This window comes from Engystomops pustulosus, chromosome 4, assembly GCF_040894005.1.
Source record: "Engystomops pustulosus chromosome 4, aEngPut4.maternal, whole genome shotgun sequence".
Lineage (NCBI taxonomy): Eukaryota > Metazoa > Chordata > Amphibia > Anura > Leptodactylidae > Engystomops > Engystomops pustulosus.
Window position 1 is genome coordinate 209,811,739 of NC_092414.1, and position 26,566 is coordinate 209,838,304.

Consider the following 26,566-nt stretch of genomic DNA (forward strand, 5'->3'; position numbering starts at 1 on the left):
ACAACCGCCAAATAAAACATCCTATATAGACAACCCAGAATAGATGAAAGTGTGTACAGCACCCAAAATTTATGATATATAACGGACCCACCCTAATTAATATATAAATATTCTATACAGCTAGACCCCCATAGATAGCAATTACAGGCAGAGACCCACCCGCAGACACAATGGGGCTCATTTACTTACCTGGTCCAGTTGCGATCCCGTGCTGCATTCTCCGACACTGATTCGGGTTCTGCCGGGATTCACTAAGGTCATACATGTGATATCCAGTAGGTGTCACTGCTGCGCTGAGGTCCACCGGAGTTCACCTTCTTCTTCCCTGTGCATGTAAGTGCTTGATCTTGCGACACATTTTGTTTTTTAAATTCTGCGGTTTTTCCGAATCCGTCGGGTTGTCCGGTGGCCATGCCCCCGATTTCTAAAGCTGGCGCAATCTGCCAAAATCCGATCGCGTGCACCAAAAACTCGTTTGAATTCGGCACAAAATGGAAAAATTCGGGAAACCCGCCGAAAAAGTGGCCGCGGAGCCCTTAGTAAAAGAGCCCCAGTATATACAGACCGGGACTCACCTCCAGAGACAGTATACACGGACAGGGTCTCACCCCCAGAGACAATGGGGCAGATTTACTTACCCGGTCCATTCGCGATCCAGCGGCTCGTTCTCTGCGCTGGATTCGGGTCCGGCCGAGATTCATTAAGGTAGTTCCTCCGCCGTCCACCAGGTGGCGCTGCTGCGCTGAAAAGCATCGGAACACACTGGAGTTCACCGAGCCGGGCTGAGTGAAGGTAAGTGCAAGCTCCGCGACAGATTTTTTTTTTAAATGCGGCGGTTTTTCCTAATCCGTCGGGTTTTCGTTCGGCCACGCCCCCGATTTCTGTTGCGTGCATGCCGGCGCCGATGCGCCACAATCCAATCGCGTGCGCCAAAATCCCGGGCAATTCAGGGGAAATCGCCGCAAATTGGAAATAATCGGGTAACACGACGGGAAAACGCAAATCGGGCCCTTAGTAAATGACCCCCAATATATACAGACAGCATTAGAAACCAAGCTCTTCCATGACTGTTATTCACTGTGGTCATTGGTGTAGAAGGCCTGACAGCTATGAATCCATCTGAGTATCAGTGTTACCCGGTCCATCCATGCAACGCAAGAGATGACCCTTCCAAACTGGTCAGGTGTACTGTAGTCACCCCTCCTTGGTCATCTCCTGCACCAGGGGCGTAACTACATAGGTAGCAGCCATAGAAGCTGCTTTAGGGCCAGCAGTGTCAGGGGGCCCCAGAATCTGGGGTTTTGGCTGTGTATATGCTGTATTTCTGTGTACATGATGCATAGCTTTGTATGCTTTATGTATGTCTATATGGTGTGTATGTGCTGGCTCACGTTTATCAAAAACTGTGCACTTTGTACTAGATGCAGTTTGCCTGTGTAGTGTGCAGGGGGCACCCCTGTCCTGCTCCATGCACAGCTCTGCTCCTGACCCTAGCGCATACAATGTCAGGAGCCAGAAAGAGGAACTTGAAGTAGAAAAGGAGCAACAAAGGTGATTATTTTGTTCTCCTTTTTTTGTCTGCTCTGGTGTCTCTAGTATTATTGTCTGCTCTGTGGTCTCCATTTTCTAGGGTCTCTGTTATCATTTTATCTTCAAAAGTTTTACTTTTTATCTGATTGCTCTGGAGTGTTATTGGTATTTGTCTGCTCCGCGGTCTCCAATTATTATTGCCTGTTCTGGGGTCTCCTCTATTATAAATATCTTCTCTGATGTCTCCATTATTATTGTCTCCTCTGGGGTCTCCAGTGTTGTTATTATCTGCTCTCGATAGGGTCTAGGATCTGTGTTAGTTATAGTTTGCATGCCGTACTTTGTTTCTGGGGTGGCATTCAGTGTTTGTGTACTTCTATGGTGCTAATTTCTAGTTTTACCCCTTGAATGACAATGTGGCCTCTGGACCAATAAAGTTTGTGCACCCCTGTTATAGAAAGATCACCAGCAGGTCAACGATTGGAAAGACCACTGGAGGAGGACCTGGACGTGAGGCACTAGAGATCTTGTATTCGTCGTAGTTTTTATTTTGCATGTCATATTTTTACAATTTTTTTTTTGTATTTATTATGTACTGTTGTGTTCTCTTTTACTCTCATTTATGCAATCATCGTTGATGCTGAAACTGTGTAATTTGGAGTCAGTGTTGATTGTGCAATTGGTATTTGTGTCCCTGTCCGACAGCCAATAACCTTCATATCTCAGCCCCTAAATCTCTCCTGCTAATGATTACAGAGGCATTTACATTGGAGTCTGACCCGATATATATATTTATATATTACCCTTCAATATCTGTCAGGCAGAAGATAACCCAGCCAGCACCATGAGGATCCATGCTCTGTGTTTTATTCTCATCTATGGACTTGTTGGATCTTACGCACAACCACCGTGAGTAGAACCTGATATCCCTGTGTATATATCTACTGCATTTACAGATATTTTGAATGTTAATTACTATGTAAACCCAAAATCTACATGCGTCAGTTTTCTGTCTGACTTTGCACTGAAAAGAACATGAAAGCTGCTTGTACATGTATTTGTAAAGTGCCTGCGCCAGTTTTGTGAACTGTGTCTGGCAACACAAAAAAATGTGCCCCTAAAAGGGCTGTTACTGCTTAGTTGGAGTTTGTGACGCATTTAAAACAGAATTGTGTTGGATGCTGTATGTTAATGGTGCAACAAAAAAAGATGGTGCACACTTAGCAGGGGGCACCAGATTAATGAAAAACGTGCACCAGGATTTACTAATCTGATGCTCCCTGTACATTAGAGAGGCGAACTGCACATAGTACAGAACTGCACTCGTTTTAATAAATCTGGACCATTATGGAGCACATTTACTTACCCGGTCCAGTCGCGATCCCGCGACGCGTTGTCCGATGCTGATTCGGGTCTGCCGGGATTCACTAAGGTCTTGCGCCCAATATCCAGCAGGTGTCGCTGCTGCGCCGAGGTCCGCTGGAGTTCACCTTCTTCGTCCCGGTGCATGTAATTGCTGATCTTGTGACACAAATTCTTTTTTAAATTTCGTGTTTTTTCCGAATCCGTCGGGTTGTCCAATGGCCATGCCCCCCAATTTCTGTCACGTGAAAGCCGGCGCCAATGCGACACAATCCGTTCGCATTCGCCAAAATCCTGGGGCAATTCAGTGCAAATCGGAAATATTCGGGCGTTTGGACCCTTAGGAAATGAGCCCCAATGGGTCTGGTAAATTGATTTACTTTTCTGCAATTTTTTGGTAGTGATGCTTTTATGGTGTGCTACATGTCTCTGTTATCTCTATGGCATACTGTATCTGCAAATTAAACTTGACTCAGCTAACAATGGAAGGGTCCTAAGAAAATATATGGAAGTAAAAGCTTCTTTATTTAATCGCCCCGTCAATAGCACAGCAAATAATCTATGGCCCAGATTTATCAAAACCAGTGCAAACTGTACTACATGCAATTTGCCTGTAGAGGGTGCAGTGTGCGACAGAGTCATGAAATGTATGTATGCCTTCATAAATCTGGTGTCCCCTGCTCTACTCCGGCAGATGCCCCATTTTTTTCTGGTGCACTTTCTTCATGCTATAGAATTGTGGTGCACGTCGGACAGTATTGTGGTGCACAATTCAACTGTGTACTGGAATGCCCTTTTAGGTGCACATTTTTTTCTGTCTTGTCGGACACAGTGCAGCAACGGCACACAACTGGCGCAGACACTATATAAATAAATCTGCAAGCAGTCAGAACATGATTGTTTGCTATACTTTGTTAAGTAAAGAAACTTTTACTTCATATATGCTTGGGACCTTTCCATGGTGAGTTGGATCAGGTTTACTTTTCCAGTAGTTAGATCCTTTAATGGCGTTGTACTAATGCTACCTGTTTTTCTCCTTTCCTTTCGTCCAATACTTCCTTCATCACTGTACTCCTCTCATGTTCTCTATCCTTTATCTAACCCCATACTCCATCTGGTTCTGCTGTGAAGCCGAGATCACCTCACAAATCGCTTGATCATCTTCTCTCTTTGTCTATTCTCTTCCTGCTTGCAGTAGGTTGTATCTCTCCAGACCCTGGTCCTCCTTCTTTTAGCTCAAAATTTTCCACCCCTCATAGGAACCCTACTAACCTCCTCAATATCCAATGCATCCCCACTACTTTCTCCCCTTCTCATCTTACAACTCCTTTCAAATGTGCCCCCTGGAATGCCCGCTCTGTGTGCAATAAACTTGAGTCCACTCACGAGCTGATTCTTTCTAAGTCCTTCCTGCAGGCTATCACCGAAACATGTGCAACACCCCCCACCGGGGCCTAGCCTTTTCTTGGGGCGTGGAGGCAGCCGGGGCTCAGAATACCGGAGTGGCTGGCGGTTGCGGCCTAGGCACATTGTTGTCATGGTGCTTGGTATGGGGACTGGAGGGCTGTCCTACGGCCTGGCAGGTCTCCAGCAGGTGGTTTGTGCAAGAAATATGGAGGGAGAGGCTGATGTACTGGTTCTCCCTGGGGCAACCCCTTAGTGTCTGTAGTATGAGTCCCTGGATGATAGATGAGGGCGCCCTTGATGTTGACAGCTGTAACAGGGACCAGACGGAGGCAACGTTGTGCAAAAATAACTTACAGTTCTTTATTCGAACCAACAGCAGGCAACGTGCCAAACGATTCTGTACAGATGCCGGATTAATGGGAGTGATCTTGGAGAGTGAACCTCAGGAGTTTGGTCATCAGCCTGGTTGTAGATGCAGGCTGGGATGTAGCTGTGTCCAATGCTGGAAGCTGCAGCTTTAATCCTTGGTGTTCTGTGTGAACTCACTAGAGGTGTGAGTCACACGCTGTCTCTGGTCACTTAGTGTAGAGTTGCTCCTGTGTCAGGAGCTGGGCCGAAAAGATGTGCTCTCTAGGAGAGCTGGGTTGAGCCAGTCACAGAGGAAGAACTGTCCAGGCTCCTTTCCTCTGCTCGCCCCACCACCTGCATAAGTGACCCTATCCCCTCACATCTGGTACAGTCCCTCTCCCCAGCAGTCACCTCACTAAAATCTTCAACCTCTCTCTTTCTTCTGGTGTCTACCCCTCTTCTTTCAAGCATGCTGTTGTCACCCCTTCTCTGGACCCATTTAGTGCTGCTAACTACCGACCAGTTTCTAACCTCCCTTTCATCTCCAAACTCCTGGAATGCCTGGACTATTCTGGACTTTCCCATTTTTTCTCAGCTAACTCGCTCCTTAACCCCCTACAATCTGTTTTCTGCTCTATGCACTCCACTGAAACTGCTCATTCTAAAGTCTCCAACGATCTCCTCACTGCAAAATCCAAAGGTGACTATTCCCTTCTTATTCTCCTGGATCTATCGGCAGCGTGTGGACCACCAGCTCCTCCTCAGGATGCTTCGCTCCATTGGACTGAAGGACACTGCACTCTCTTGGTCTCTGACCGCACTTTCAGTGTCTCCTTTTCTGGATATTTCTCTTCTATTCCTCTCTCTGTTGGGGTTCGGCACATAACCTCAGCCGTGGCCTAATCCAGAACACTAGTGATTGTCTGTCTGCTGTCTCTACTATCATGTCCTCTCTCTTCCTGAAACTTAATCTTTCTAAGACCGAACTTCTTGTCTTTCCACCATCCACTAACAGAGCCTTTCCTAACCTCTCCATATCAGTCTGTGGGGTCACCAGAACCTCGAAACAGCAGGCCCATTGTCTTGGGGTTGTGCTGGACTCCGACCTCTCCTTTGAGCCACACATTCAATCTCTTGCTCGCTCTTGCTGCATGCATCTCACAAACAACTCTAGAATCCGCCCATTTCTCACATTTGAAACCTGTAAAATGCTAACTGTTGCTCTTATTCGATCTCATCTAGCCTACTGTAACTCTCTGCTAACCGGTCTTCCACTTGCCAAACTCTCTCCTCTCAAATATATTCTTAATGCAGCAGCCAGGCTCATCTTTCAAATTTAATGCTTCACGGATGTCTCCAGTACATGCCAGTCACTGCAATGGCTGCCAGTCTCCTTTCAAATACAGTTTAAAATAATAACCCTCATCCACAAAGCTCTGCATAGTGCTGCACCTCCCTATATGTCTTCTCTCATCTCAGTCTATTGCCCAACCCATGCTTTTAGATCCACCAGTGATCTTAGATTAACCGCTACCCTAGTTCAAACCTCCCTCTCTCGAGCTGCACCCATTCTATGGAATGCTCTGCTCCGGACTATCAGACTAACACCTATCCATCTCTTTAGGCAAGCCTATAACACTCTTTAACTGCATGAACTTTCAACTCTCTTTTTTTTTTTACTAACCCATCCTGTGTCCTCCTCTCATCTGTTATCCAGCAACCAGCAGGCACCAGGCTTCTCTGGAGTCCCTTTCACCCTGGACTTTGTATATAAGATGACGGCTGATGACTGGGTCAAGCGACAGCACTTCTATTTATTATATTACATTTTGTTATATTCCCTTTTGAAGAATGGCTGGACCATTATATAAGCTTTTTACCTCTTGTGTCACCCCACTCTTCCTCATAGACTGTAAGCTCTTGCGAGCAGGGATCTCACTCCTTTTGTTCCATATGAATGTTTTAATGTACTCATGTATAAGCTAAGTGGCTTATATCTTATCTTATACAACAAATAAACTTTCTTCTTCTCTGCGGACCTATTTTACTTCCCCCAGATGCCTCCTGATAACACCCAATGTGCTCCGTGTAGAAACTGAAGAGACCATAATAGTAGATGGACGGAAGGCTGAGTTTGATGCTGCCATCACAGTCCAGGACTTTCCGAGGAGGACATATCTTTTAGCTTCCAGCAAAGTTTCTGTGAATCGAAATAACAAGTTCTTTGGAGATGTTAAGATTACGGTAAGATCCAGTCTCTGTGTGGGAGTGCCATAAACTCATCCTGCCATTGTACAAAAGTAACTTGTGGTTCCAGATGGAGACCACCAGCCATGAGTTATCTTTACTAGAAAAGAGTAAATCATACAAGATTCATATCCAAGAAGCTTTGTCAAATTGTCGAAATGAAATCAGCCCAAATTCATGTTGTTACAATTGTCCTGGAAATAGGCTGATAACCCCACCCCCTGTAAGACAACAGTAGCTACCTAATCAAAAAAGTTTTGGATTAGATTTGGTTCCTGAAAAATACCAGATTTTTAGTATCTATGAACCAACAAATAACTTTGCTTATGTGTCATCTTTACCATAAAAGGATATACAGTATAATTTACTCTACTAACTGGACACTTTACTTTTGACCAATAATGACTCTCTGGTTCTTCCTTTGTTTCTCTTCTAGGTGAGATAGTTTGATTTAAATCTTAAAATACACAGTTTTTTAGGTTCTCTATGGCCTACATATCCTTACCTGAGTGATTAATGTGGACCTTTGTGACTTCCGCTCTTTTTACGTGACTTCATCTCTCATTTCTCTGTCAATGTGTCCTAGAAGTTCCCTCCTCTTAGATATCAATCTCATAGATGTCACGTAAGAAATCCTTCTTTGGTAGTGGAGTTACCACCTTTCTTGAGTTATTGTCAAAGCTAAGGCCTTAGATACTGAACAGCGATCTAGTCTGAGGCGATGACCCCATGATCCAACATTTATTAACTGGTCAAAAGTATCTCAATAATGATTTTAATATGTAAAGAAATGTGAGGAGCTCCACTTAGGGAAGTGGATGACCAATCCCATGATGTAGTTTAAAGGATTGAACACGTGGCGCCTGATGCTAGAGATTATGGGAAAATTGATGGTGTTCAGATGAACTGGTGGAATAGGTTAGTAGTGAATCTGGCGGGCTGCAGCGTCTCCCGTGAACCGCAGTGGGACACTGGCGGTGTAAGGAACAATTGAAAAGTAGGTGCAAAAAACACAGGTATATAGGTGCGCGCTGCCCCTAGAGCTAAAATGTAACAGTAAAGTCCAAGATGTGTGTTAAAGGGAACCTACCACCACGATTCTACCTATAAAGGTAGATCGGGTGGTAGGTGGATGTAAGGGACGTGAGGATAGCTCTTTTTAGAGCTAATCCTCACGTCCCCGCTAACTTTTGGGAAACTTTATTGAACTAATATGTAAATTTAGTTATGTAGCTACTGGGGCGTGGAGTAGCCGGGCACGAGGCTACACGGCGTGGCTACTCCACGCCCCAGTAGCCACATTACTCCTCCTACCCTGTTGTGTGCGGCGCGCAGCTCCTCGTAGCTGCGCGCCCGCGTCCGTCATGATGGCGTTCTGCACATGCGCAGAACGCAAGCCCACGGCTGAGCAGCCCCAGCTCCGAGGCCGAAGCTACTGCGCATGCGCAGTAGCCGGCTTGTCGGACGAGGGCTTTATTTTTATGGACGACACGTTTCGAGGACGAATTGTCCCCTTCCTCAGGTCCAAAAGGCAACATACACTGGATGCAATGTAGAGACTCACATATGCTCGGCTGGGGTGGGATCTAATAGACCTAGTCCTGTGGTCTTGGAAAAAATGCCTTAAGTATTGGTTGAGCCGGTTAGAAGGGCTGCGCCACTGTAGTGAGGCAGGAGAGTGGCCGATCGCTGGTGGAATATGGGGTGTGAGTCTCACTGCACGCCAGAGTATTCAGTCCTATGATGGTTATTGACCTAATACAATCAACTTTTTGAAAAGTTTGATGATGTGCATTTTTCTGCTGACAAAGAAACTGCACCAAAATACCATATTAGGAAAAAAACGAAATATTACTTCTCTTTGAAATCAGTGAATTCCTGCTTTGTCCTTTAGAGTCCATAATGAACAACTTCCTTATCATCTGCACCAGTGTGACCAAATCAATGCAACGTTTTGTATGATAATGTTTTTGTTTCCTTCAGATTTCCTCAAAAAATTTGGAAAAAGACCCAAATAAGAAGCAGTTTGTATACGTCTCTGTAAAGTCTTCAGTTTGCACCCTGGAGAAAGTTGTCCTGGTGTCTTATCAAAGTGGACACATCTTCATACAGACCGACAAACCCGTCTACACCCCGGGATCTTTAGGTACATTGACATCCTGCACTACGAGTGCCATTTAATACAACTAATGAGGGCCATTTTTTTAAAGACTTTTCAGAGGTACACAGCTTCACAAATGGAGTTTTTGCTACCCTCTGAGTTCCCAGAAAGGGAAAGGTGTGGTGGGCGTGGGACACTTGCCGGATTTTTCAAATTGCACATAAGGGGGGTGGTCACTTATTATTGCCTTTCAAACAAAAAACTGGCAGCGTTTTTTTCCCTTTCTGTGCCTCTTGCTCCTGAAATTAAGAAGTGACGGCGACCACAATATTGATGTTTTCCTTCAGTCTCGACTATTTTTGGGTGCAAAATTGTGGCGCCACTTATGAATCCAACAGTTTTATGGCGCTTCCATTTTCTGACTCGTTTTGTGGCGTAAAAAAAAGAGCAGCTAAAAGCTGGTCTAGTCCATGCACCAATTCATAGTCATTAGTCATATGTTAGGCGTAAGAAACACAGGGGTAAGGGGGGGGGGCATCAAAATGAGTATTTATTATACATTTACAAAGGCAGCACAGTACTGTAGAAGTTAAAAAGAAGATTAAACCTGGATCGGCCTGGTATGTAGCTATATTGATGCATGGATGACTACAACGGTCCGGTGCCTTACGGGGCCTGTAGATCTTCTGTAGAACTAGAGGATATCTGTATTATAAATATAATGTGAAAGGTGAGGGACTGTCACAGCTAACTTCTCTAGACAGACAAAATCTCACTGAAACGTTCTGTACATTGGGTCAGCAGGAGCAAAGAGTCACAGCAGCTAGGTGTTCACAGATCTGCTGAGGGTAAATCTGCTAGAACATTAAAATTACAAGTGACACAAGGACCAGAAATGCTATTGCTTCTCAAGAACTCTATACAAGACTACAAATTTTAGCAAAATTGTTAAAAGATGAGCTGACCTGAGGTTAATATTATCTACACACAAAAAGAAAAATTATAGTGAACAGCTCAACACATGTAGCCACATCCTCTTGGTAAGTTAAGGGTACACAGAGAAGGGGAGAAAGGAGAGGAGAGGTTGACCACATCAGCAATGACTGATCATAGGCATTAAATCCCATGAAAAGTTCTCCAGCTCTCCAGTAAGTAGATAAAAATGTTGCTTTATTTATTTCCAAAGGGAGGGGGGATAGACACACCTAAGCATTTTGAGCTATGTCTATGTAGCTTTAAATCATGGTCTAACCTTCAGATACAACTGTATTCATATAACCACATGAAAGTATATATGGAGAAAGAAGAGGAGGGGTTAACAAATGTTGGGTGTTTCTGTAAATGTCAAGGAATTAATCAAAGATTGACTTTTTCATAAACCAAAATTCATGTCTTTGGTATAATTTTTTTTTTACTTTGTTTAAGTTTTTTACAGACTTTTTACTACAAGTCTAGATCTAAAACCACAGACCAGGTCGGTGATCATCGAATTCTGGGTAAGACAGGATTTTTCTTTTGAAATTAGCCCCTGGCATAGCTAACTGCTCTTCGCTGTAACAAAATAGAATGGATTAACAAAAAATATTTTACAGTTATCTGTCACTAACTGTCTCTTTCACTGTCAGTCTCTGTAACTGACTGTCTCTGTCAGTTTCTGTTGGTCTCTGTCATTGAATGTCAGGGTCTGTCAATGACTGTCTCTCTCTATTCCGTATCCCTGCCTCTATCTATTTTACCTCACTCATAAGTTGTCTTCTACTCATTGCCTATAGTGACCAATCAAAGCTCAGAGCTCATATTACTGACCTGTGGCAAAACAGCAACCAATCACGTCTCAGCTTCCAACTGCCACAGCAGCAGCAGACAATAGGGGGTCATTTACTAAGGGCCCGATTCGCGTTTTCCCGACGTGTTACCTGAATATTTCCGATTTGCGCCGATTTCCCCTGAATTGCCCCAGGATTTTGGCGCATGCGATCAGATTGTGGCGCATCGGCACCGGCATGCACGCGACGGAAATGGAGGGGGGGGGGCGTGGCCGAACGAAAACACGACGTATTCGGAAAAACCGCCACATTTAAAAGCGGAAAATGTGTCGCGGAGCTTGTACTTACCTTCACTCAGCCGGCCTCGGTCTGGGTAAGTAAATCTGCCCCTATGTCTCTTGTATATGGTGGCTAATAAGTGTACTTTCAAAAAATTTTGTTCCCTGAGTCCAGAGAGGGTCTGTGCAAAATTTGGTGATTATAAACATGATGGTGCAGATTCCATTAGTGGACATACATACACACATACACTCAGCTTTATATCTAAGATAAAAGCTACTTACAGTATAATTGTCCATTACAGTATATAGAATATTCTGTTCAGGACACAGAAGTAATTGTCTGAACAGTTTGTGCTGGCAATATTCTAAATTTTAACTTATTTACTCTATTTTTAGCGTATTTAAGGGCAGAATACACCAAACACCAGCAGCAACTGCTTGTTGACTTGTCTACTCATAGGCGCCTTTGTACTTTGGATATTGGTTAAATAAAAAGTCAGCCTCCTACTGTCTATGTCGAAAGAAGCAAAAAAATATAAGGGCTCGAGAAGAAAAGGCAGCAAAAAACATCCCAGCTTTCTGACTGCCTCCTTATGGGTTTGAGGAGCATCTTCATCAAAGATGTCTCTAGCACAGTAACAGGATATCGTATAAATATTTAATAAATGGAGGTCTTACATATTGGTTGGTTTTGGAATTTTCAAAAAGTTAAATGGAGCAGACCTCTAATATTGTATTGTCTATTACAATTAACTATACAATGAAGGTCAAGGATGATTATGGCGTTCTAGACTAGCCATGGTCATAACTTGGAGACCCATTCTCACCCATGCTGATTTGGATTAATACCGTTGGGTCCACCAAAGTAGGATTAGTCTATATGTAGACCTGGATGCTCAAGTGATGTAGCTAGAAGACCTGCATATGTGAGAGGATGATGTCCAGACCATGTTCTCCATGAGCTTGGAAGCCAGTGGTGGTGAAAGATCTGAAGCTTCTCAACTTCTTAGATATATCCAATCGAGATATCTGAGTATTCGTTTGGTTTTCTCCTTAAAGTATCTTTTAATTCTACATTATTATTCTGACCGCTCTTCATAGTCACCATAGTTGACCATAGTAGACCATAGTAGACCACAGAAGTAATAAAAATCTTCTCATTTCTTCAAAGACTCCCGACAAAGTCATGGTCAAAAAGGATATCATTCAGCAATCTGGAATCATTTCCTTAACGTATACACTGCCCGACCTTGTAAGGTGAGAAACAACTTATATAGGGGGGGGGGGGGGCATCTGATGGGCATCATATTATTACCATGGGGCAAATGATGATAATATTGATAATGAGGATTGTCACTAGTTCTGGCCTCTACTTTACAGTTTTGGAGTATGGACCATATCAGCAAAGTTTGAAGATGCTTTGATCCAGAATTATACCACACAATTCGAAGTAAAGGAATATGGTAAGAACAGAACAAACGAGATGATAGGGTCTAGCTCACTTTCTTCTAGAAACTGTTAGAGCAATCAACATTTTTTTGAAAAAGCGATGTCCATGTTCTCTAGAAGCCCCATGGAGGTGGGATGAAGAACCAGCCCTTAATTTTGAGAGAATTTTGAGTCAATTTCTCCTAACCAATAGCCATCCAATACTTCAAAAATCTGTATCCACATGTTAGTGTCTAAATGTTCGTGGTAAGTTACCCCATTAAAGGGGTTTTCCTATGAAATAAAATTCTCAAATTTCAACCCCCTAGTGATTTTAAGATCATTATTAACCCGTTAATATATCATTTTACTAAGTTTTATTGCTGTTTTAGTTCCTATGACTCTCTAGGCTGATCAGTGCAAAATTCCAAAGGGTGGGTGGGGACTCTCTAAGTGGACACTTCATGATTCCTTGAGCTGAAAATGTGGTTAGATTATGAGTGTGCAAGGTTTATATACACTTTTTATTTACTTTCTGAACATTGTACTAGTATCTGAAACATAGAAAGAGAGATGAGACAAATGATGAGATCCATGAGATGCATATAACACACAATAGGGCAGATTTACTTACCCGGCCCATTCGCGATCCAGCGGCGCGTTCTCTGCACAGGATTCGGGTTCGGGCGGGATTTATGAAGGTAGTTCCTCCGCCGTCCACCAGGTGGCGCTGCTGCGCTGAAAATCATCTGAACGTGCCGGAATACACCGAGCTGGACCAGGTTAAGGTAAGCGCTTCCCAAGCGACACATTTTCGGTTTTTAAATGTGGCGGTTTTTCCGAATCCGTCGGGTTTTCGTTCGGCCACGCCGCCCGATTTCCGTCGCGCGCATGTGGGCGCCGATGCGCCACAAACCAATCGCTTGCGCCAAAATCCCGGGGAAATTCAGGCACAATCGGCGCAAATCGGAAATATTCGGGTAAAACGTCGGGAAAACGCGAATCGGGCCCTTAGTAAATGACCCCCAATGACATAACAAACTGCTAGATCTGCTGTACCTCCATCTCCCTCCCCAGATAAAGAACTTATCTGCCAGTAGCTTTACACTCCTCACGCTGCTGCCGGCAGGAACTCAGTGTATGTGAACTCAGGGGTCATTTATCTTAGGCTTTTCATTTGATTTTCTATAATATTTGCAACTTTTCTGGTTGCATTTGCATATTTGCCACATAATTTGTGACTTTTTTACTTGCTTAGCATAGCTAGCTGCAGCATAACTTTTCGGGGTTCTGTATGATATATTTTCAAAATCCAGTTGTATTTGTATAAAAAATTCACAGTTTTAGTGCAACTTAGGTGCAAATAAACTTCATTCCACAGCAACTGTAGGCAAAAGTTTAGAAGGGGTTTGCAGTGACCTTTTTGTGCCAATGGCGAGAGTCTGATTCAGTGTAAAATCGATCCACTGCTGTGGGAGAAAATATAATCATGAAACTTACTTCACTTTTATTTCATTATTTAAAACTGGTGTTGACACCGGTGGAAACATGTTGGTTTTGTCACCATCTCTGTATGTTCTAGTTTTAATTAATGAGATAAAAGTGAAGCAAATTTTAAGATTGTATTCGCTCCAACTTACATTTGCTATTATTCAATTATAGAGCTCACAAAAACCTCACAAAAATAGTGAAAAAAAAACAGGAGGCGTCGAAAAGTGGCTTGCGTCCTATAAGGGCCTGTTAAGGCAATTTCACAAACATTTGAGGGCATTCTGAAGGCCTTCTTACTTCCAGACTCTGTAAACCAGGTGTTATTATAAAAGATAAAATCACAAAAAAATGATTGAAAATGTTTTTTTACATGTTTTAATTTTTCTTAATTTCTCATTCAAGAGCAATAAAGTGCAAAAAATACCCTGTAAAAACCTGTTCTGTTATAATTTAACATAATAGTCTTCATGGGAAAAGTTCTTTTTTTTCTTTCTGCTTTTATAGAGGAGTCAGCCCTAAATGGTGCACCATGTGGTTAGACATGGTATAGCAACAATGGCGGGTTAAGACTACCATGGGCCCGGGGCTGTATGAATATTATAGACCCTACAAGTCTGGATACACTTCCTACATCTGGTACTAGAATCAGTTTTTTGGGGAAATGGAGGATGTGTTCATCCTTCTGCTGCTTTCAATCTGCAGTTTCAGGACCTTTGGAGGGCCTTCAAATGTCCTGAAGTGGCTCTATGGTACATGTGTACTGAGAGACTAAAGAGATGTACAAGGATTTCATGGGTGAAGATCCTTCTCAGTCTAAAATTTGGTGGGTAGTTTGAGTGGCCATGGGCCCCCTCAAAGGCTTGGGCCCCAGGCTGCTGCCCAATCCGCCTCTATTATAATCCACTACTGTATAGGAAGCTTCAGCTTAGCCATTGCAAATTGTTCTGATCTAATTCCACCTTTTACATTTATTTGCAGTTCTACCGAGCTTTGAAATAAAACTAACTGCAGCTAAGAAATTTTTCCACATTAAAGATGAAGAACTAAGGGTGGACATAGAGGCAAAGTAAGTGGCAGCTATGGAGAGCAGCTATGGAGACTATTCTAATGGGACTGGTGGTAAAGCAGTATCACACCTCTCCCTAGTTATCTCTATGGTGAGCCGGTTAATGGCAAGGCCTTCGCGCTCTTTGGAATCAAGAGAGATGATGAGAAGAAAAGTCTCCCGGATACTTTAAGTAGAAGAGACGTAAGGATATTTTATTATCAGAGTATAATGTGCTGTATGAATAGGTTTCCCATCACAAATATTTAGCCGCTCACCAGGATTTCGGGGGCAGTTACTGTCGCAGTGTGAGCTGTAGATCCCTCCTCGGACCCATAATAACAGACTTATCCAGCACCAACACGCTCCGGTTATTTCAAAAATTTTGTCTTCAGAGACTTTATTAGAGATATTCCAATAAATCCATAAAATATATCCAGCGGAGGTACAGGGTCAGGTAACATCATATCACCTACGCGTTTCAAGCACAACCGCGCTCCTAATCATAGCCATGGAAGATGATGTTATCTCGACCCTGTACTTGTGCTGGATATGTTTTATGGATTGATTGGAATTTCTCTAATAAAGTGTCTGAAGACAAAACCTTTGAAATAACTGGAGCGTTTTGGTGCTGGATCAATCTGTTATTTTGATATTTGCCATTATCCTTAATGGAAATCCACCATCAAAAACCATCCTGATGAACCAGGGACATTACACATAGATACAGGCACCGGGACTGTGGTAATTGTCTAATATTTGTTGTCCATGGCCTCCTTCCTTCTAAAATCAACTTTTACAATTATGCTAATGAGCATGTCACAGAAGCTCTCTATCCTCTGGCTTCACTGGTTGTTACACAGTGCAGCAGCACATCTCAGTCTCATCCTCCCTCTGCACTTTTTCTAATCTCTACAGAGTGGAAGAGGAAAGTGCTCCTGCACAATGTAACAGCCTTTAAATCTGCAACACAGAAAACTGCTGATAACACACCCAGAGCCTTTCTGGCTTATTAGCACAATTAAAAAATGGATTTTAGAAGGAAAGAGGCCATGAATAAGAAATATAAGTAGATTACAGTCATGGCACCTGGATCTTCTTATATTTGTCATCCATGGCCTCCTCCTTTTTCAAAATCAACTTTTAAAATTATACTTAGGAGCCTGGAGGACTGTGGACTCCAGCGTCCCTCCATTTTGTAGCTTTACAGGCTATTATACTGTACAGGAGCACTTCCCTCCCCTATGCTGAGGGGGATGAGGGGGAGGGGAAGACAGGGTAACAACCTGTGAAGCTGTTGCACACAGGGGCTCTGGAAAAGCCCTCAGAAGCCTTCTGGTTTATTAGCATAATTTTGATTTTAGAAGCAAGGGGGCCATGGATAGCACATATAAGAAGACTATGAGTGCGTGTCCCTGGTTTATTGTCTTGGATTTTGATGGTAGATTTCCTTTGAAGGCTTTGTCTCATCCAGTTTAGGAGTGGTCAGAGCCTTGGTAAGGTCAAGGACAGGAAGATATAGTATGTAAAATGGTCTATGGTGGTCCTTCGGGTGAAAAACTGTTGATGCATCGGTGTAATGCTACATATGGTTACTCTTACAGGGTTACAGATCAGCAACCCATAGAGCAGTGGTTCTCAACCAAAACCGGGGGTCGCCTAAAGCCATCGGAGCCTCAATTTTATAGCGTTTTTACTGCAAATCGCATGGTTTGGGGTCGCCGTAACATGAGGAACTGTATTGCGGGGTCACAGCATTAGAAAGGTTGAGAACCACTGCCATAGAGGGTCACGTACATTAGTAAAACCAACTAGAAGATACCAATCCAGGACAATATGTACAACTCTATGGCAGCCATTCAGTCATCCTAGTTGTATACTGGTTGTACAGTTTACCCGGGGGAAGTGCCCATCACACAGAGCAGATCTCTAATGGAGATTATGGAGAGGGGTCACATCCACTACCGGTCATAGACTTACGATCTATAAATTATTGCACAACCGTCTCGTATATGAATGGGTTAAAGGATGAGGTCTGTCAGAGTGGAAGGTGTGGAGTAGTTCTCAATTTAGTAGGTTCACCCCTGACATCCAGTGGGCACCCATGTATGACCACTGACCACTCTCTATTCTGAGCCAGATCGCCAATGGTGAAGGTTTTGCTGTATTGAAAAGACAAGACTTGGTGAAGTATTTCCAGGAGGAGAAGGACATGTTACAATGGAGCCTGTATGTGTCTGTCACTGTCATTACAGATTCAGGTAGGTGATAGTCATACTGTGTCACCAAGGACTAACATTTCTAGAAAAAAATCTGTGTTAGTTCATCTTATCCTATTAACATCACCATGTATGGTTCAAATAACCCGACTCATCCACCTTCATCATGACCTAGTGTCATGAATGATAACGCTCTACCGATCCCACCCAGTACCACCTCCGCCTTCATGGAAAGTTACATGCTGCTCATCCCATCTACAGTATTGTGTCTAATAAATTCTCCAATCTAAAAGAACCCAAGTCCACAAATGCTCCTCTTACCCAATCGACCCAAATACTGACATTTCTAGGACTGACCAACTAAAACAATGTGAAAACTTAGTTAAAAAAGTAAAAAGAACGTGTCAGATCTCTGAGGTCAAGCAGTGCAACAGTAACATTTCCGGTGTTGTCATGTGACATACCATCCAAGAGCGGATCACTGCTGAACCAGATCGCTGACCTCCGTGGTGACCTATGCAGTATCGGCAAAGACATAGGTAAGTAAGTAGTTACATGTAGGACTGATGTTATATGTAGGACTAATGTTACATGTAGGACTGTATACATATGTAGGACTGATGTTACATGTAGGACTAATGTTATATGTAGGACTGCTATTACATCTTAACATTCTATCATTGCTGATCTCTTCTCCAGGCAGTGACTTGGTGGAATCTGAGCTGGATAACATTTTTATTGTGACCTCTCCATACAAAATCCACTTAACAAAAACATCCCAGTACTTCAAGCCAGGTTTGCCCTTTAACCTTATGGTAAGTGCCGGAATTTCTCTATTATTATCAGGTTATTCTTTTGCTTAAAACAATGGGAAATTAATGCATAACTTATTAATATTGTAATTTCCAAAGAAAAGCCCCATATAGTGATAGAGCGTAGCACAGCCTAATGCGATGGGTAGATAAGCCCACTCTATGGGGATTTATACCCAATACAAGTGTTTCGAACCGAATCGTTCTTAAAACTGGTCACAAGAGCCCTCTTTAGTTCTATGGAAGGAATTCAGAGGATTAATAATAACCCATCATGAAGTTTGGGCTTGGGCTAACCCCCATTGGGCTTCCAAATGCCAGTCGCACCTTCTTTCAGGGCTCCTCAAACCCACCAAGCCCAATTGGGTCTGCCCAGCCCCAGTCATAATATATAATAATGATACATCCATCATATCTGACAAATTCAAGCTTTTTTATGTTTCAATAGTCCTACATCAAAAATCTAATCTAAAAATATAATATTCCTTTTAAAGAAATAGAGGTACAAGTGATAGGGAAAGAAGCTGACACTAAGGCTTGAGAAAGACTGAAGACTTTGTACCCCTTGATCTCACACAAGTATCGAGGATAACCCCTGGTTAGAAAGGTATAAAAATCTTTATTTTGTTTTAATCCATTTTAGGTATTTGTCAGTAATCCTGATGGGACTCCCGCTCATGGGATCCATGTTGTGGCAGAACCGGGAGATGTAAAAGGAGTAACTCAGGAAGATGGAACTATTCAGCTGACACTCAATACTGCCTCAGGGATAAATCGCCTGGAGACAAAGGTGACCTCCCGAAAAAATGACGTTTTTTCTTTTGTACAACATATGTTTACAGAGGAAATTGTAGATGGTATTGGAAGTACTTTTAGGCTATAATGTATATTTACGTTCATTTAGGAGCTTTTTCCACCTGCGTCCGACACTTCTATTGAGTTTTCCATTACACTGAATGGTGCCAGACCATGATCAGATGCCATTTTGAGTCAATGGTTGATTAGGGTCATGCTTTTGTATAGCATAGGTTTAAACACTGAATGAATGAAAAATCTGAATGAATACTGAATGTTAGACTGTTACCCTTATTTAACTACTTCACTCATCTATTGCCTCCTCTTTACTTCCAGGTTTCAACGAAAGAAGATGCATTAACCAGGGACCAACAAGCTTCTGCCACCATGGTGGCCTCTGCCTATGTATCTGTTGGTGGCAACTACCTTCATCTCAGTGCCAGTGGAGCGGAGTTAAAAATAGGAGACAATACAGTTATCAACTTTAATATCAGGAACACCGACTCCAGTGTCCAAAATCAAATCGATCACTTCAACTATGTGGTAACTGGTGTTTTTTTCAGATCTTAACCTAAACATTGTTCATTTTATAATATCAGAAGTTATCTATTTTACTTGAGATAAATGTATGGGATCACTTGGGATCACATGACATCACATGACATCACTTAGTTCATGTCAAGAGAAACATTTGTCAAGAGGTTCCCTGTTATGGGCAGTAGTCATAGTATTTGTATAAGATAAACACATGTGTGGGGTAGTGGACCCACTGGACCGCCACGGACAATGACGTAAACCGACACCTGGGAGCGAAGTCTTAGTGGAAGCTGGTTTTCACCAGAGGCCGACGCAAATCAGGATGGACTTGTTGTTACATGGGACTGGCAGGAGGTCAGGACGGGCAGCACAGGATCAGATTCGGGGATGAAGCGGAAGGTCAGAGCAGGCAGCAAAGTATCGTAGTTAGGAATGGAACCAGGGACACAACGGGAATTCAGAACACGAGCACAGGGCATCAGGAACAAAGCTTTCTCAAATGCACAAGTCACAAAGATCCCGCAGGGGTCTTAGGAAGAGGCTGGCCATTTAGTAGGTCAGAGACTGGCAAGTACCATTTAGCAGCGTACTGGCCCTCTAAATTTTACAGAGCCGGCAGGCATGCCCTAGGAGGTGGGGACGGGCGCACCGAGCTGCAGGAGACACCGCTGGAACCTATTGAGGTGAGTGAGGCAGACATAGGTCACAAGGGCACCCATGACGACATGGTATTCCTGTGTTGAAATCAACTAGCATTGGTTGAAATCTGGGACATGATGGGGGCTGCTCCTCTTCAAGGTCACAGGCAAAATGAAAATCTCTACAGCTGAAATCCAATATGATGTCCACATAATGAATGGACATGCAGGGTCCTCCCGAGAGAAGATGCTTCATTTGGGCTATTAACATGAAATGTAATGATAAAATGATTGAAAGTGAATTTTCTAAATCAGTTGAAACCTATATATCCTCTATTCTCGAAATATGTCAACTCCTTAAAGCGTAACTATGATGTTATAAGGATTTTAACCAAATTGTCTCATGTGATTACCTGTTTTAATATGTTCTTGTGCTGCTCACCCTTGTCTTTCAAGAGAATATGTTCTGTTATGTTCTGAAGCCACTTGTCAAAAATGTTCCTCAGCTGCAGTGAAGTGGGAGGAGAATAAACTCTTACTGTATCTGCCCTGAGGATGAGTCAAATAAAAGCTGCCCATAGTTTCCATGATGCCTTTTGTTTTACCAGTAAGCAATTTAGCAGTAAATCCATTGAAATTCCTACAAGTAAATCCACTGATTTACTGCACAAGGTATATACAGAAACTTTACAGTGATTAGTAAGGCAACTTTCATCACATGGAGAAGAATGCAGCATGTAATAAGTAGTAGAAACCAGTAGTGAGACGATTACATAAAGTTTACAGTTCGTGGTATGTGAGTACTAGTGGTTAATAGCTTTTCTGATGAGCAACAAGTGCTGGTAGAGCAGAATGTGGGGGAGGGCGTTGCAGAGGATTGTATGACACAGTTTGAGGTGCAAGGAGAGACAGAGAAAGTTCTGCATAATCAAGACCTAGGATGAATGGGCTGATACTGAAGAGGATAGCAAAGAAATTGTTCTACATCTCAAAATCTATTGATTTTGGCTTGCACTATAAAGAATAATGAAGAAGCCAGTATTTTATCATCTTATGTATGATCCAGAAGAAAACAAATCAAGATTCTCTGGTTATAGACAACCATGGAAAATTAGATCTCATTGATATTTTTAGGTCACTGTGGTCCATGTGCTGTATTACGCAGACTACTGAAAATCAATAATGAGTAGGGATGAGTGGACCCCTTCAGACAAACCCGGATCTGAAAGTTCAGCCTGGGTTCAGGTCCGAGAACCAAATCGGGATGCCCACTCAAAACCCCATTGAAAGAGTTAACAGGTGTGAGTGTCCATGGTGTATGGGGGCTGTGAACCAAATGCTGGAACCGAACCCAAGCTTCTGTCTGAAGTCTGGTTTCATGGACCCAAACCCATAATGTTTGGTGTGGACCAGAACATTGTGGTTCGGGTCCACTTATCACTACTAATGAGTAATTATAGCATGACTGGTGACTTGTATTAACCACACAACTTTTCATTTCCACAATGTAATGAAGAAATGTCCTAGATTTATATCTTTGTCCTTGAGTACTGTATTGATACATTTTTTTTATAGATAATGAACAAAGGTCGAATAATGAAGGTGGGGACACAGGAGAGGGCAAGAGGCCAGACTCTGGTGACTATGTCTTTGCATATAACGGAGGAATTTATCCCGTCATTCCGCATTTTGGCATACTACAGCGTGAAAGCAGGATCAGGCCAGGCGATTATAGCTGACTCACTTTGGATTGATGTGGAAGATACTTGTATGGGAACGGTAAGAATAGTTATCGTTAGGATATCTATCTAGGGAATTGTTATAGATTATTTTATCTGTCTAAATTAGGCTTTTACCAATTCAACGTAACCAATCACAAACGTCTAAGTTGATGTAATAGTCTGCTTGAATTTACAGTAATTCGTTAACTATTTTAATGTTTTCTACATCTAAAGCCAAATCTATAGTCATATAAGCTACCTATTACAAAACTTGTTAAGATTTTTTATTGAAATTTTTTACCTTTAAGGAGGGATCCTCTATTTTGTGTTACATAGTTAATATGGTTGAAACAAGACACATGTCCATCAAGTTCAACAAAGGAAGCTCTCTGCTGTTCCTACTGTGACCAGCACCTGAGGCAGGCTATTCCACAGATTGACACTTCTCATAGTAAAAAAGAAAAACAATTTTTTATCTTGTTCATTGTAAAAAAAAGCCCTGTCTCCTCTGGTGATTAAACCTTGTGTTAAGATTACTTCAGAGATAAGTCATATTATTTATTAAAATTGCATTTTAGCTTGTCAGTGATGGCATTCAATCTCCAATCCTAGTTAATGGGGAACCACTTAACTGTTGCTGTTGCTAGGAGAAATCTCTAAAAGCCAAGATATCGCTCTATAAGTGCATATGTTTTAAATACAGTATATCATTTGTTAGATTTTATATAATGAATTCAAATTCTGTAGCAAAAAAATAAAGAAAAATGTGGTATTGCTGTAACCAGGACAAGAAAATACAGTAAAAAAAAAAATATTCATAGCAAATGACATATACACAAAAATGGTCTGTTAAAAAAACTTGAACTTGAATAAAATTATAGGGCAGTTTCTAATAACAAAATCTTATGTTGCAAAAATAAACCCACATGCCTGCGCTAATGCAAAATTGCAAAAATTTTGAATCCAATGGCCACCTTTGCTGAGCATAAGAACCAAACTACAACTTTGTTTCTTCATGGTAATTCTGTCCCCACCAAGCCAACATCAGTTTTGGTTATACACAATTACTATAGGTTTTAGAGACTCTACCCAAAAATAAGCGAATCTCAGAAGATGTCTCCTAGTTTTGGCTAAGTTTGGTGGATACATTCTGGAGATAAATGATGTTAATGCTCGGATGTTTCATACAGCTGCGGATATCAGGAGAAAAGGACAAAGACAACACAATTCAGCAACCTGAAGCCAACATGAGGCTGAAGCTACAAGCAGATCATAAGGCTACTGTGGGACTGGTGGCTGTGGATAGAGGTGTCTATGCGATCAACAGTAAACTGAAGATCACCCAGGGCAAGGTGAAAGAATAGACATGAAGAAAAATATATCTATAAGGAAAATATGTGTTTCATTTACAGTTTTCACAGAGTTTTCTCCTTCTGTAAAGGTCTGGGAATTGGTGGAAAGATACGACATTGGCTGCACACCGGGAAGTGGTGCCGATACACCGGGGGTGTTTAATGATGCCGGCCTTGCCCTACAGACAAACTTCGATTTAACAACTTCTGAGAGATCAGGTGATCAATTGTAATTGTTAAAGTGTTGTCCATCTATGGCACAAGCCCTGGATGGAGATTGGTCATCAAGTATCATCAAAAATGTAATTTTCTTATGAAAACTTCAAAATTCCCTTCAGAGCCGTTATGTCAACCAAAACTAAAGCGTAGACGACGTTCCTTCAACATAGTGAATCAAGAAATGGCCAAAAAAGGTAAGAAATTGACAAGTCTACCTAAATTCTAGGATGTGTTTTGGAATAGAGACTTCACAATGGTCTTTCTTCTTCATCCTTCCAGCATCACAATACACCAGTTCGGAGAAGAAATGTTGTGAGGACGGTATGCTGGAGAGCCCAGTGGATTATAGTTGTGAACGTCGGTCTCGCTATATTATGGATGGACAGAAATGTGTTGATGCTTTCCTGGACTGCTGCAACACCATTACAATGCAAAGGGAAGTTGCACATGCTCGGAGAAAAAATCAACAATATTCTAGATGTAAGGAGATGGAAAATGTCAGAATCAGGACCCTGTTCACTGTATTCATTAGGAAAGAGAAACTTATATATGTATGGAAGGTCATTCGTGAAGAACAGAACATATGTTGCCCATGTACCCTAACCACCTTTATAATCCCTAAATGTTGTTCAAGGGATTCAGCATTGTTGATACTTACATTTGTGCTATGTGCAAACTCTCTGTGATTCTTTGTTTGCATGTGTTGGCACCAGGGCTTCCACTAGGAATTTTGGGGCCACTGACTGACAAGATTTTATTTTGCCACCTAACATATAAGTGCTTCATATATTCATTCTCCTATATATAGCCCCAGCACATGCCCCCAGCAAATAGGTAATCACAGGGACTGAGATTTAGCCGTGTGGTCCCTGCCAGCAATTCTTGGCCCCTACACTTTGCCAGGTACTCCAGCCCTGCCACCAGTATAAAGATATTGGGGGTCATTTACTAAGGGCCTGATTCGCGTTTTCCCGACGTGTTACCCGAATATTTCCAATTTGCGCCGATTTCCCCTGAATTGCCCCAGGATTTTGGCGCACACGATCGGATTGTGGCGCATCGACGCTGGCATGCACGCGACAGAAATCAGGGGGCGTGGACGAACGAAAACCCGATGGATTCTGAAAAACCGCCGCATTTAAAAAAAAAAAGTGTTGCGAGACTCGCGCTTACCTTCACCAGGAATAGTCCGGTGAACTTGAGTGCATTTTGGCGGGCCTCGGGGAACTTCAGCGCAGCATCGCCACTTGGTGGACGTCGGAGGAACTACCTTAGTGAATCCCGGCTGGACCCGAATCCTCCGTAGAGAAGGCGCCGCTGGATCGCGCATGGATCGGGTAAGTAAATCTGCCCCATTCTCACCACATGCCCACAGTATGTAGATAGCTACTGCAGATGTCTCCAGTATATAAATAGCTACTGCACATGCCCCCAGTATATAAGTAACCCCTGCACATATTTCCAGTATAAAGGTAGCCCCTGTAAATGTCCCCATATTTAGGTAGCCCCTGAACATGGCTCCAGTATATAGGTAGCCCCTGCACATGTCTCCAGTATATCGGTAGCCCCTACACATGTCTCCAGTATATAGAAAGCCAATGCAAATGTCCCCAGTATAAAGGGAGCCCCTACACATGTCCCAAATATATAGGTACCCCTGCACATATTCCCAGTATATAAGAAGCCCCTTCACATGTCCCCAGTATATAGCTGGCATCTGCACATGCCCCCAGTATATAAGTAACCCCTGGAATATTCCCAGTAAATATTTAGCCCCTGAACATGTCCCCAATATATGGGTAGACTCTGCACAAGGCTCCAGTATATCTGTAGCCCCTGCACATGTCTCCATTGTATAGGAAACTGTTGCACATGCCTGCAGTGTAAAGGGAGCCCCTACAGGTCCCCATTATATAGGTAACCCCTGCATACATTCCCAGTATATGTCCCGCACAAGTCCCAGTATATAAGTAGCCCCTACACATGTCTTCAAAATATAGGTAGCCACTGCACATACCCCCTGTATATCAGTAACCCCTGCACATATCCCCAGTATATAGGTAGCCCCTACAGCCTAGAGCAGTGAGGCCAAGATGTTCTTCCTCACGTTCACTTAATCAAATGAAGCAATGAAGAAGTACCATTACCCTCCATAGTCATTGGACTCCTCTTTAAGCAATTTTTTTTTTTTTAACTTGCCCCTAGACAGTGCTCATATAGGTTAAGTAAAAAATGCATCTGTTGCTTCCCCGCTGAGGTCCCCGGAGTTCACCTTCTTGTTCCCGGTGTATGTGAGTGCGTGTCTTATGACACAATTTACGATGTTTAATCCTGCGTATTGTCCGAATCCGTCGGATCATCCGATGGCCCGCCCCCCGATTTGTGTCGCGTGAAAGCCGGCGCCGATGCGGCAAAATCCGATCGCTTGCACCAAAAACCTCTGTTAAATGCGCCACTAATCGGAGATTGTCGGGAAACCCGACGAAAGTGCCCTCTGCGGACCCTTAGTGAATGAGCCCCGTTATCACAGAACTGCTGCTATCAAATACTCCTGAACAATTGGGTACAGTATCTATTTAAATCTAAGCATCTCCTTATATTTCTAGGCCTGTGTCAGCTGATGCAAATATATGATTGAAGGTCTTCAGGCATAATGTAGAACCTGAGCATGTTTTAATTTTTTTATGGGATTTATATGTTTTATTTATTTTTTTTAGTTGATGATGACTCTGATTACATTGAGGATTCTGAAATTGTATCCAGAACACAATTTCAGGAAAGTTGGCTCTGGAAAATAGAGACCATGAATGAAAGACCAGATGATAAAGGGTGAGTGTAATTAGCATATGGTTGAGTCATTTAAATGGCTGCCAAGATTAGTTACTATATTAATAGGCTATCTTAAGAATTAGGGATGGCAATATTCATGTCTGTGCCAAGCCACAAGTTTAGGATTATCTCTCTCTTAGCCTGAACACTGAGCAACCAAATCTGAACATGTCAGTTCCTTTCCGGTTGTCCTTGCTCGGGCCGGACGTTCCAGCACAGCGCATGCTGTGAGTGTGCCGCCCGCTAGTGTATTAGGAGCCTAAGTCTTCACTTGCATTTCACTACCTAGTGTTATAAGATAAGTTTAGGCTTTTACTCTATGAGTCTCTTTTGTCTTTTCCACAGAATTTCGACAAAGTCTATTTCCTTTTTCCTAAAAGATTCGATCACCACGTGGGAGGTTTTGGCTGTAAGCTTATCGGACAATAAAGGTACATT

The 26,566-nt window shown here is 42.6% G+C and overlaps 1 protein-coding gene across 1 annotated transcript in view; it reads left to right on the forward strand.

Annotated features, from left to right (window-relative positions):
- Positions 1–2,262: 2,262 nt before the first annotated feature.
- LOC140128250 (complement C3-like) overlaps positions 2,263–26,566 on the forward strand; it is a 58,963-nt gene continuing 34,659 nt past the window's right edge. Inside the window, exons 1-19 of the mRNA XM_072149809.1 lie at positions 2,263–2,439; positions 6,705–6,891; positions 8,878–9,040; positions 10,421–10,491; positions 12,214–12,299; positions 12,423–12,505; positions 14,940–15,027; positions 15,108–15,210; positions 17,147–17,267; positions 17,925–18,040; positions 18,681–18,827; positions 19,169–19,375; positions 21,583–21,786; positions 22,919–23,080; positions 23,170–23,299; positions 23,419–23,493; positions 23,579–23,779; positions 26,017–26,128; positions 26,474–26,559. Of these exons, the coding sequence (XP_072005910.1) occupies positions 2,375–2,439; positions 6,705–6,891; positions 8,878–9,040; positions 10,421–10,491; positions 12,214–12,299; positions 12,423–12,505; positions 14,940–15,027; positions 15,108–15,210; positions 17,147–17,267; positions 17,925–18,040; positions 18,681–18,827; positions 19,169–19,375; positions 21,583–21,786; positions 22,919–23,080; positions 23,170–23,299; positions 23,419–23,493; positions 23,579–23,779; positions 26,017–26,128; positions 26,474–26,559 (2,407 nt within the window). The 5' untranslated portion in view covers positions 2,263–2,374. The remainder of the gene's footprint in view (positions 2,440–6,704; positions 6,892–8,877; positions 9,041–10,420; positions 10,492–12,213; positions 12,300–12,422; positions 12,506–14,939; positions 15,028–15,107; positions 15,211–17,146; positions 17,268–17,924; positions 18,041–18,680; positions 18,828–19,168; positions 19,376–21,582; positions 21,787–22,918; positions 23,081–23,169; positions 23,300–23,418; positions 23,494–23,578; positions 23,780–26,016; positions 26,129–26,473; positions 26,560–26,566) is intronic.